Here is a 12,604-nt window from a genome sequence, read left to right on the forward strand (position 1 = left end):
TGTTCGACCTCATCTTCGCGCCAGGTCTCGAGCCCATGAGCCACGACAGACCGACAGGAGGCTCCCAGCTCCCGTTGCCGAATCCTCCGCAAATTTCTTGTATCCTGACAGGTGTGCCACGCGGGAGACGCAACTCTCCCCCGCGGGCATATCGGTGAACGCATCGAGTGTCATCCGAACCGCCGTGTTCAACACGGGCATCACGCTCCAAAGTTGTTGGAGATAGGTCGGCACTGGAGACGGCCCGGTGTGTTCCGCCGGTGTCTCCGCACCGTCTGCCGCTGCCTCCAGATCTGCCGGCCCGGCTGCTCTCTTCCTCGGCCGCGTTTCTGACGACCCCTTCCTACCCGAAGAGTACGCCAACAGCTCTTCAGGAGTGATCCCCGCGGTAACACGCTCCCAGTAATCGGCAAGGATATCAAAATCCGACGGGGGCGCCGCTTCCCGAATCTTGCTCGCATTCACCTGGGCTTGCAAGTACTTCAAGATTGTTCCGTGAATCGAGTTCAACTGATGACCCAGACGAGTCGCTACGGTGTTCTCATACTGATTGCTGAGGTGCAGGAGCACATCATACAAGAGCGACTGGATAAACTTGCATGCATGCCGTCGCAGGATGAATTGGGCGCTCACTCGGAGGTACCAGACATGTGACAAGAATTTTTTTTTTCCGTCGTTTCCTTTGCTGTTATTGTCAGGTTCTGGATCTTTCGTAGTCACCGAGACACTCACAAAGCTTGCTGTCTGTCCCTCGTCGCTCCCACATACTCACGGCAGAGTTCGCGAAAGGCCCATGTCCACGTGTTCCAGATGATCAATGTGAGTGGTACGGCAAGGATTGCATACCACGGATCGGAGAGAGTTAAAGCGATTCCGATCACGATCTCGGGGCCTTTGATGCACCACACGCCCGCAATCGTTCCCAAGCAAGAAGCTTTGTTTATGTAGCCGCGATCGCTGGGTTTGGAGGAGCCGTCTAACAGTATCGTCGCGAGGCTTTCCAGAGACAGGCCGACGATGTCCATTGAGAACTCCTGAACCTGCTCCACATGGCCGAGCAGCCCTGGCTTCAACCTGACAATCTCTGTCGGAAGGTCATAGCTGACCCAAGAGGAGAAAAGAATGGGAAACAGATCGAGCGCCCACAGGGCAGCACAAATGAGGACGAAGCCTACGACCGTCCAAGGAACGAGGAGGCCCCCCTGTTGCATGTAGGACACCATTTTGCCGCAGTGATCTCACATCGATCGAGACCGATCTCTTGAGGGCGCACTCGCGCGGTCTCTCTAGTCAGCTTCCCGTGGTATTGGCGAGGATGTACGCCTCTGGTTTTTGAGGGGTTGGGACTGCCTTATCGAGTGATCAAAAGTAATAAAGTAACGGATGGATGAGACATCTCAACGCAAAGTCAAAGCATCACGGCGATTGGAGCTACAGACATGAGCACGGGGGACTTTGAGTTAGTAGACAGAGACATTGGCAGAAGAAGTCGCGGTCCCATACTGAAGATGCTCATGTAGACCCCGGCATGTGTCTTCAATGAAAGACGTGCTATCCTGACAAGACTCGGATGTCATTCTCAAGACGTCCGGCGTTGCTGCCGTAGGTCTCAGAACCCCTGAACGGCCAAACATGAATTCGCCGGAGACCTGTCGACGGATGTCCAAGTATATCGCACCCCGATCCCGAATCAAGGCAAGGTTCATGACTTGTGAGGCTTCCGCTAGTTCCATGTCGCATCCTTCCCTATTCAGAGCGATGCTTCAGGTCGCCCCTGTTCGGTCAATAGCAGCGGTATCAGCGGCATTGGATCGCCGCACCTACTTCGCATGGGGCTCCACCGAGCTGTTATATAACTCTCCATTGATCCGGCAGAGACATGACCAGAAGGACATGACACAACGGCCATCACGCGAAGATGAGTAACGCCACAAGCAGCCCGAACGACCTCAACATCGTCGCAATCATCGACAACCATCGATGGAAGCTACTATACATATTCATCACCGGTTGCACTCTGAGTGTTTGTGTGTTCGGCCGCAGCCTGTACGAGCAGCACAAAAGGAAGGCACTGAGCTGGGACAATGGTGAGTAACATTGGGAGGTTGAAGCAGGCCGGACTGACATCTCTCAAAGCGGTCATAGGGCTGTCGCTGGTGAGCGCGTCTCTGGATCGAAACACTCGCTAGGAAATTTCTGCTGACGACAGAAGATCTTCGCCATCGTGATGCAGGTGTTGGCCATACCAGTGTGGGCAGAGAGTGAGGTACGTCTTGTGACAACATCAAACATCTCATAACTAACGTCTTCTAGTTCGTAGCTGCCACGGTGATGTTCGTAATGTCCAAGTCACTCTCCTCGATATACGTTCTGCTGCTGCTGCGCCGGATCGGGAATCAAGTAGTGCGGCCTATCCTGACACATTTCACGATTGTGGTGGTGGCTGTCGCCATCATCGTCAACGCTCTTGGAGTCGCAGCACCTCTAGCCGGTTGTGTTATCTCGGAGACTGCTTCTCAGGCGTTTTGCCATCCGATGGAACCAGTCTTCCTTGCAGCTATTGCATTCGACATCTTCAAGGGCATTTGGATTTTTGCATTTTCAACTTACGTTTTGGTATTCCCAAGTCACTCGGGCATCTCGATTGCCCAAAACCTTCGCCGGAGGATGCTGCCCCTGGCATTTGTGTTTCTCGGCCTCATGTACGTTCCTCTAGATTCTGACGTCTTCCAAGATGCTAAAGAGTTCCTTAGATCTACAGTCATTCGAAGCTATGTGTTGGTGCAAATCGCGAATCCTCATCATGATCTCACACGCAATGTTGCCACCGGTATCACATGGTCGTGAGTCGCCTGGTGCCGTCATCCAAGGAAGACGAGCTGACTACCCGAAGGTTCCTGGAGGTCAACTTGAATATAATCGGTGCTTGCTTGCCCACGGTGAGTCCAAGCAACGAAACAAGCCGGGCCCAATCGCGTCCTGGTTCAAGACCAGCTGTCAGGGGGCTTTCCAAGAAGCACTCAAGCCAGGATCCGATTCTCATCCGGCAGAGGCAGCACATCGACAGTGTAGAACTATATTCACTCGAGACCGGTAGAACACAGAGCACGAGTCACATAGGCGACAGGGCTCAGGATGTGTTGTGGGTGTGACTGAGTTCGCATATGGCGTGGACTGGGGGAGTCAGAGAAGAAGATGGGCTGGAGATCGGTTGATTCAGTGAAGATATCATATACAAGAGAGTGGTTTTATGTCTGTAGTAGCACAAAATGTCTAATAGTTGTAAACAGAACGAAAGCATCGTTCGCTATTTTGGATCACACGCAAAATAATGTTCTCAAGGAATGGTGGGGCATGAGCTTTTCAAAGATATCGGACAGGCATTTCGTCCGAATAGACCGGAAGAGCACGAGATACCTGGAACCAGACATTTAGAAGGAGTGCTTGGATATCCTGACATGAGAGCTTCCAGAGCACAGGCCTTCCGGCACCATGTCGATTCGTTCTCAAAATCATTCGAAACTCCTGATGGGCGAAATGGCCAGGAGTTGACCGCATGGAATCTCGACCAGAATGATGGCGGGTAAGTTTTGGCAGCATTACGGCAGTTGTTTCTGGCCAGATCATCTCACTGGACCGAAATATCCGCGCCTCCAACGTTCCCGCGATCGAAAAAAGTGAGAAATTATTTCCTCTGTCCTTGCGCGTCGTTCATCTGCTGACAACTTTAGAATCGAAAACTATCTCACACAACTTTTCTGGAAATCGAATGAAAACAGAATTGCGTTTAAAGAGGGAAAGAGTAAGGGGCAATGCGCCAAAAATATCCCAAGCCAGACGCCTGCATCATCGATGTTGCCGATGGGTCCTTCAGTCACACGAAACGGTTCCTCTGAACGGTCTGGCGAGAGCTGCACTTCAACATCGATGCCCGTCAGCATATTCTCGGCAGGTATTATAGCTGTGTCTCTATCCGTCGTAGAGCCTGGCGGATAGGATGGAGAGGAATAAGCTGTAACCCCTCTTGCCGGTCAAACGGACAGCCGCCTAATACCAACGAGACACTACGACCACGAAGAGTGCTCCGAAGCGTTATACTTATTTTCTGAAGGAGGAGCTATACAAGGAAGCCGTTTAAGTTGCTGGTGAACTGTGGCCACTGACAGGAGGAGCTCGCAACACGGGGGACTGGTATGGTGAACTATCGCTAGGGTATATCGTGGGAAACCTTCGGCTAGGTCTGGGTAAACGCTCTATTACGCGTTAGGTGAAGCCAGCCTGGAGGCCCATCGTATAGTGGTCACGGGCAAAAGGCGTGAAATATTGTGCCAATAGGCTTGACTTGTAGGATATCTTTGGTAGCCCTACACGCCGAATGCCCCTCGGGAGGCCAGCCACGGCGTTAAAATAACACACACACACACACACACACACAAATAGACATTGTGAACGCTCACGGGAAAGCATTTGAGGCCATGAAGAACCTGTTACGCCAACACAAGGCGCAGAATCAGGGGTTTAATACCTCTGCGCGTCAGATAGATTTGTTTCCGTGCGAAGACCTGGATGTAATTCGCTCCAGCATGCATGAATGGAACCCTCGCGTTGACTATCGTCCACTCATCAGTAGTCTTCTTGCAGAGGTGGAGTTTGGTCGTCGGTGGGTCTATCTGCAGATGCAGGAACATGAAGAGGTAGTCCAGAAGAAGCACGAAGGTGGAAGGCGGAAAGACGCGATGCGGTTCCGGCTCCCACCGATTTTAACGCCGGTATCCGGAGCGTCAGCGTACCGGCCAAGTCATGAGAAAGCAACCCCCCTCTGCAATGCGACGAAGCTGCTTACTCGAGACATATATCCAATCACAACCAGCTGCCGCCGTTGAAGGACGTCCTGCCCGCCATATTCGACCAGAATTGGTTGCTGCCGCCGGGGTTCATCCCGACCGTCAAAGCTGCCAACTATCAGTGGGGCGTCTCGCAGCCCTCGCCTTGCGCCATCCCGGGTGAAGGACGTCCTGCGAAGAGACAGCTACCGGACCCTGAGGATGCTAGTCATGATAGCAAGCGACCTCGGCACGGAAGCAGAGACGCACCCATCGTCATCGACTGAAGAAAGTTGTTGGCAATGGCGAGGGAATCGCCGAGGGGAGCAGAGACTGGTGGCGCTGAATGCATTTCACCGGGGATACACAAAGTATTGTATGTAGTGAATTTGTTAGAACAGCTTTCTTTGGCATGTGCTACCGCTCTGCATACGGTTGAGGTGGATAGGCACTAATCCCATCCATCTCCGGCCCCCAATCCGGGTACTCGTATAACTAGCTTCCCGACTAACTTGAGCTCGACCCCGTGAGGTAATTCAGCGCCACCTCGGCGGCGTCCTCCTTCGCGTTGTACAAATTCTTCCCGTCATACCAGAATCGCGCGGATAGCGTGCGCCCGTGGACGGTCACCCGGCTGGACCAGGCCGTGCGCCCCCCTGCGAGAGTCAGAACCACTCGCGACGACCTTGTGGAGACATACCTCGCCGGTCAGAGACGATCTGGAAGACGGGCGGGCGGATGTTGGCCTTTCGGCAGGCATCTAGAGACTGTTCAGACTGCGCCATGAATGAAAGGCGTCTCTCTTACCTTCGAGACGCTCCTGCCAAGTACCCACCTGGCTGTTGTAGGAGGAAGCAGACATGGTAAAAGCGCAGAAATGTGTGACTGCCGTGCCGCAGCATGCTCATTCCGAACGAATCGCACTTTACTTATACGGATGGCGCGCAGGACGAAGATGCAATGCCCGCAGCACGTCGCGGGTCCACGGCGGATTGGCCTGTGCTCTCGGCGTGGTGACCCACATTTCGCGGTGAATGACGTCCTGGGGCCACCCTGGCACGGCGGAGCTCACCGGCCCCGCCCCGGTGTTCCGGCAGCCGGAGCAGTCCGCGGCCGGAGCCTGGTCCTGGCGTCTTCGTGGTGGGGTGCAGCGAGAGCCCGTTTTGGGACGCGTCCCACCTGCGCTGGCGCTGTGCGTTGGACGCAGATGGCGCGAGGGTCGGGGCGTGTGCATCGGCGAATGCGCCTGCTTCGGGGTGGCGGGCGCAGGCGTTCTCCTGCATCGACCCTCGCTGTACAGCGGTCTTGGTGGCAGGTACGCACCACCGAGCCCCCTGCGCGGTCGGACGCCGCGGGACCAAGGATCTGAGAAGCCGTGCGCCGTGCCCCGGTCGAAGGGCTGCAGCGCGTGGCAAGCGAGATGGCGACCGTCGGACGGTCGATGCCTGCACGGCCGATAAGGTTAGCGCGGTCGCGTAGCGGCCAGTCGTCTGATGGCTGGACCCACCGGCAACAACGAAGCCTGTTTCGACTACCGCGGACGGCTGGCATGGCCATTGGGTCGACGCGGGTTGAAATTGTCCCACACTACTCAGAGCCGACAAGCAGCAAGTCAAACTTAGTTCTGGGGCCTGTCAGTATGCATGGCTGAGGAATACCTACTCCGGGTGAACAGTGTGCAAAACTGTTTGGGCGGTCCTGCAGATCTACTAGGTCTGAGGTGTAAGGTCAAAAGGTTCCACCCTTCGCCGGAAGAGAGCGGTGGCCTCGTGTCAGAAGCTTGCGGGGTTCGCGCCCAGGAATCAGTGCGAACCAAGGGTCAACACTGAAGATAGGATACGCCCTCTCTAGTCATATCATGCTTCAGCTCGGGATGCAGCGTTGTGTTGTCCACCCAGGGGCGATATTTGGAATTGATCCACAACATGTCGCCCTATAAATGACCGCCACCCGCTTCTTTCATCTGCAATACCTTTTCCCTATGTTCATCAAGCAAACAATTCTTTCACACTTGTCAAGATTTCATCGAACGTCATGTCAGGGAACCAGGAAATATCCGCCGAAGCTGCTGCGAAGCTATTGGAACAGGGCTTGAAGAACTTCTCCCTTTTCAACAGAGAAGTCAAAGTTGAGGGCGAATTCCTCGAAAAGCTAGGTTACACGTTCGTCCTGTCTCACGACTTGTTGGCATGGCTAATTTGAAGTCATAGAGCAGGAGGGTCACTTGTCTTCGGACACCATGCAAAAGCTCAAGGATAAAGCTAAGCAGGATGGTTCGGCTTTCGTTGTCGAGGTTCCAGACGAGGCATTCCGAAAGACTATCCGCGATATTGGGGTTGTCTGCATGATCCTGAACCATATTGGAGGCATATGGTATATAATGCGACAGTGAATGGGACCTATGGTCTCGCATGCAGAAAACTTGAAGTTTGAGGCTAGCATCTATATTATGGAGTTTCATCCGGTCACTTGTTCACTGCGATTTATTCATGTGTTTAATATGTTGAAATGCGGCTCGTATGCCTCAGCGATCTGTGTCGCCAGGAACTTGCCTAACCATCTCCGCTTGTAACTTTCAGCGGCAACTGATTTCAGCCCAGAAGTCTCCTTATTCAAGTTTTCTTAGCCAATGGAGAGCTATAAAACGCAGTGCATCTGGTACATCCCGCATAACTGCAAGCCGTTGAAACCTTGTACCTGGGCACGCTCTTGCAAACATCCACGTATGACTCAAGTCGGGCTATACAAACGCCCAGGTAAGCGACCGTACTGGTTAAAATTTGAGAATCACTCCGCTGAAGCCGGAGCGGTCAAATCTGATAAGGCTCAATAGTCTTAATTCGTCACTTGACTGATCGGCGTAGCGCCGGGTAGACGACCTAGCCAGTCGTGTAATTAAAGCCTCATCTTCGTGTGAAGTGGAAATGAATATTCTCAAACAGACACCTATCTGACGTGTTCGCTTGTGATTCTTCAGGACTGAACTTAGTTTATTGTAGCTGAGCCGAGCAAAGATTCAGCTGGCCAGTAATGGAGATGCGTGCGCCGCGACGGCCTTCCCAGGATCTGAAATAGAGTGACGGCTGCACAGGAAGCCCTGTCCTCGGAGATGAGTACCTGTACACAACAAGCACTCCAAATCATCAATCGAATCATGGCCGTGAACATAAAGACCTTGTTCGAGGGGTTGATCTGATCTGGGCGAATCAGAATGGACAGACAATGCATGGAAGATTACGCCGCAGCTCAGCTTCGTCCAGCCCTGGAGCCAGTCGACATGGGTCTATTCAAGCTGGCCGTGACGAGAAATGATGCCAGACAACTAATACGGTAATGGTGATTCGATTCGCGGCCAGCCCCATGAGAGAAACCTGGTGGGGTCAGCCCCTGAGCTATGCATGGATACTTGAACCAGCGCTCATTTGGCTGCCTTCTGGCCCCAGGTTCGGACCGTGAAGGTGCACTCAGATCAGGGGAGGTTGTTCAGGCTGGTACCGGGGCCGAGACGGGGCCTAGGGGGCAAAGCCGCGCCGTACATGAGCCCTAGACGAAAACAGAGAACTCGTGCCAAGCTCTGTCGTATGCGCCGTTCTGCCTGGCTCTGGTCGAGAATCGCTTCTGTACCAGGTTTTGTTCCAAATTTGGTGACCCTGCTCATTTAATTCACAGACTCACGTCCTTCTACCCTTGCACCGTGGAACCCACATTGGCCTTTTGCCCGTCGGTTCTCGCCAGGGAGGCGCCCTACGTCTCAAGACATCCACGCCTCTTCAGTCATCACCGACATTTCCTACAGCTCAAAGTCACTCCTGCCTCGAAATTGAATAATAACCCTTTGTAGTCGCCAACATCTCAGTTTTCATTCGTTTAGACAAGTCATAAACCTCGCGGAAAGGCTGTTCCATCCGCGTTCTTGACCTCCACCCCTCCATTCCATGTTCAAGACGAACCTCTGACGTTCAGTGCATCTCCTGTCATATCGAACGGCTCAGCCTGTACGGGCCACATGATTTCAAGAGTAATCCTTGGTCCCAGGTTTATGACGTCCGTCGACTGGAGCTGCCCGGTATATATATTCCAACTCATCACTTATCGCTAAGACGGGAGCTTGGCTCTGACAGCGTTCACAGTATATCAATTGAGACGCCTCTGAAAGGGCGATGACGACCAAAAAGATTGTTGCGGTCGCCGCTGTGACTCCTCGGGCTTTACCCAATACTGATCCGGTCACCGGCCCGGCAGCCATGTTCGAAGCCAACTTGGTTGAGCCTGGTCGGACGACTTCAGCAGGTAAAGGCAGTTGCATAATCGACGCACGATTGGCGAAAAAAAAAGAGGAAGAACTGTCTCTCGTCAACCGCGGGCTCGAGGGTTGGGGAGCCGCCGACCAAGGTCATGAAATCCGGAATCGGCGACCCGACCGACAGCCATAGCCTCTCAGATACGCGAAGACCCAGCAATGCACTGGGCACCTTGGTCAACAGATCAACTGCAGAAAGGTCCATCTCTACTGCTGCCGGCATGCACATGGGTGCGACATACGAAAATGCGGCAGCATTTATAGCTGGAGCTTGTAATCGCGGGGTTGGCGTCGAAATTGGATCAGGCGTCTCTGAGTGCCTGTTGGAAACCGGCGACTCCTATTTCAAAACCGAAAGCTACATTCCTCGCATGATTTGTGAGGACCTCCAATCTTTTCTATACGAAAAGGTCGTTGTGTTGTTGGATATGGTATCCGTCTCGATGTTAGCGTCTTGTTCTCTTAAAGATTTTCTACCCCGGCCCCTTCACACGTTATTGTTTTTGATATGCGATAGAAATCCATCCCCTGCCAGGGTGCACGTCGTCTGCCTTTTACCATGAGCTTCATTTCTCTTTTCTCCCGGTCAGTGGTAGCACTCCTGTCTCAAGGCCCGCGCTTCTCTTGTCCAACATCCTTGGTACCAGGGCTCTGCTAGCATATACGTTATGACCGACGAAGGAAAAGGAAGAAACAGCTGCCGTAGCAGGACGAAGATGATCGTGGAGTATGTAATCTGGACAAGAAGCTATGGAGGGCGTATGGAGAGGGAGTGCCTACTATGTAGGGATCCCTGCCCAGGGCCCATCCCTGCTTACCCAGAGTCTGACAATATAAGAGTCAGTGAAGAGAACTCACCTCGTTCCTGCCCCCTTTCTTTTCTTCATAAACCTCCTCACGCGACGACCACACTGCACCTCTTTCTGCAGACCATCTTTTGTAAGTTCGTCTCTTCACCCTTACAAATATCGCTCTCGTCTGATTTTATTAAGGAACAGTCCGCAAAGGAAGATTTAAGCCTGCTCGGCGTCAGAGAACACCAGAAACTGCGCTTGTCCCGATCTGCGCGAAGAGGCTTCATAATCTAGCTACATAAGCTAGGGCGCCCGCGCGTAGCCAAAATGCGTGTGGCCGACCCCTTACGCAAAGACGGCCCAGCCAACTTCCGTCGTGCACTATGTGCGTCAAAAAAGCGACGTCTCGATGAAAGCCCAGCCGAATCGACAAAATCGCCATTCACGGCAACGCCAGCCAAGAAGGCTCGCACACCCAGTCAAGAACTGGAATCCTCAGAAGACAGACCACAACATCTCTCCATTGATGCTCTTCTTCAGCAGCCGCCTACGGCGCTTTATCTTCACGATCGATACGGCCATTCAGTTACATCTCAGCCTGCCCAATATCAAGTCCACTCGTTTCTTCCTTCACCGGCCCCCTCACCGGCCCCATCTTTGCTCGCTACTTCTCCAGCTTTCCCACCAGCCCGCCACCGACCGTCCATGTCTTCCCACATGCAGGGACATGTGTACTCTTCTTCTCCTCGAAGCAGGTCCACCAGTTGTGATGGGGACTCGCCAATGCCCATCGTGTTGGCTAGTATACACGTCAATCACAATTCAGGCGACCAAGCCAACACCGGTTTCGACACATCACATGGGGGATATTCTAGCAGACACCCCAACAGGAGCTCAACAGCGAGCGCAGCAAGTAACGCCGGCGCTAGATCGCTGGATCGACAGCCAGAGCAGAGGACGAATCAAGAGGTCACGATTGACGCACAGTTGCAAAAGCTGCGGGATATGACCCCTGAACTGAGGGAAGAAGCGTTTGGTCAAATCGACGGCGCGAGACTCAAAGCCCTCTTCGACGCGAGTCCTTGGTGCAAAAGCCATATCAACAGATCCAGAAACGCAAGCGATATACTAATAGTAGACATCATCAAACGCGACCAAAAACAGCCCTGTGGAAGTCCTCTCTTTGCCTGTTATTACTGCTTCGAAATGTACGAAAAAGACAAATTTAGCATGGATCAACCGGAACACGCCATCAGGAAGCCCAATGGTAGATACAAGCCGTTCAACCAAAAAGTTAAACCCGAATCGACAAGTATTGAACCCTTGCGGCGGTTCTGTATGCCTTGCGGCGTCCGTCTCCACCTTCACCGGCGCTTCCGGCGCTTTGTGTCACAGACCGGCTTGGTTTGGTGGGTCTGCCGCTGCTGGGTGCTGCGCCCCGCCCCTGTCGCCGACGACGGGGAACCCTGCCCAGAATGCGACTTGATTTGCCCGCTCAGGAACCCAGAAGAAGAGGATGCTACATTGGAGTCGGACGAGTCAGATGAGTCAGACACTTGATGGATGATGGCAACCTTATCCAGTGACGGCGATACGTGAGGAGAGGGGCGGCCTTGGAGCGCTGGGCTCCTCTTCACTCTATCATCAGCTTTTTCTTTGGATCTTGGACATGGTCGCGTCCGACGAAATTTGTTTTGGCGCTGTAGTTGAATCTAGGACAGGGTCGGGTTTCTTGAATTCACGGAAGACAACAGGACTCCGGCAGCGTCACACAGGAAAATTGGATGCGCTAGGAGGCAAGTTGCTAGAGAAGACTGTAAGATATTGTGAGCTTTCAACGAGAGTCTAGTCTGCTTTACCTGTATGTAGGATTCATGCATCATATTACATTGCGCAAGCCTCTTTTCTATGACTGCATCAGGAAATATGCTTCTATGCACGCCGGATGCATTCTGATATTTCCATTCATGTTGCATCGCCGTGGTCGACGACACCTCCCTGGCCCATTATTATCATCATTAATCTCACGCCCTAATCGACGTCGAAACGATGTCCTATTTTCACAGCAGCCAAGCCTTCGCAAACGGAAGTCTTGCGATTTTACTACATTACGACATCAAGATGGTCTTTGTCGAGTCTTGGTCCGCTGGTAGAGCCTCTGCGGCGGTCGTGGCTGCGTAAGTCGTCGACATCTATCGGAGGGCTCGTTCCCACAACTATACTTGCTGAATTTCTGAGTCGAGCTGACCCCTGGAGGATCATCCTTTCAGATGAGTGATGATACCCTGCAGCGACCACCCCAAGACAATCAATCAAGTTTGAGGCCCATGACTTCAGAGGGGCCAATGACTCTTTAGTCGAGCTCAAAAGCAGTGCTAATCTAGGTGTCTGGGGCAACGCGTTGAGCGGTGACAGATTAAACTGTGATTTTCGACACTCACAAGTCTACCTGATAGTTTCGTTTCATATTCCTTCTCGATCATGTTTGAGCAGCCTGTGATTTGTGGCAGGAGACATTTTCAGGCTCCCGTGGTCTTCTAGAATTCAGCCTGAGAGATGGGACAGCTATGCCGCTGGCGTGAAAACATGAAGACAAATGGGTATAGAAGAGACTGACGTGGCAGCACAGCGCCGTCCTCATGCCACGGGGGCCAACCTTCAACCGACCTCCATGCAAAGCTGTCAAA

The 12,604-nt window shown here is 52.9% G+C and overlaps 3 protein-coding genes across 3 annotated transcripts; 1 reads left to right on the forward strand and 2 right to left on the reverse strand.

The window, feature by feature from the left end:
* Positions 1-9: 9 nt before the first annotated feature.
* On the reverse strand, positions 10-1,223 carry CGGC5_v016038 (uncharacterized protein; the record flags this gene model as incomplete). Its single annotated transcript, XM_066153422.1, has 2 exons — positions 10-685; positions 733-1,223. 2 exons carry the CDS (start codon positions 1,221-1,223, stop codon positions 10-12), a joined length of 1,167 nt encoding a protein of 388 aa, XP_066007262.1.
* A 695-nt stretch (positions 1,224-1,918) lies between these two features.
* CGGC5_v016039 (uncharacterized protein) lies at positions 1,919-2,847 on the forward strand (the record flags this gene model as incomplete). The annotated part of the gene is made up of 5 exons (XM_066153423.1): positions 1,919-2,087; positions 2,137-2,156; positions 2,213-2,266; positions 2,314-2,702; positions 2,754-2,847. 5 exons carry the CDS (start codon positions 1,919-1,921, stop codon positions 2,845-2,847), a joined length of 726 nt encoding a protein of 241 aa, XP_066007261.1.
* Positions 2,848-5,330: 2,483 nt separating this feature from the next.
* Positions 5,331-5,685, reverse strand: CGGC5_v016040 (uncharacterized protein; the record flags this gene model as incomplete). Its single annotated transcript, XM_032027317.1, has 3 exons — positions 5,331-5,479; positions 5,524-5,583; positions 5,631-5,685. 3 exons carry the CDS (start codon positions 5,683-5,685, stop codon positions 5,331-5,333), a joined length of 264 nt encoding a protein of 87 aa, XP_031876318.1.
* Between the last annotated feature and the right edge of the window lie 6,919 nt (positions 5,686-12,604).

Source organism: Colletotrichum fructicola, assembly GCF_000319635.2.
Source record: "Colletotrichum fructicola Nara gc5 chromosome Unknown KSG_Nara_v1_contig10, whole genome shotgun sequence".
NCBI lineage: Eukaryota > Fungi > Ascomycota > Sordariomycetes > Glomerellales > Glomerellaceae > Colletotrichum > Colletotrichum fructicola.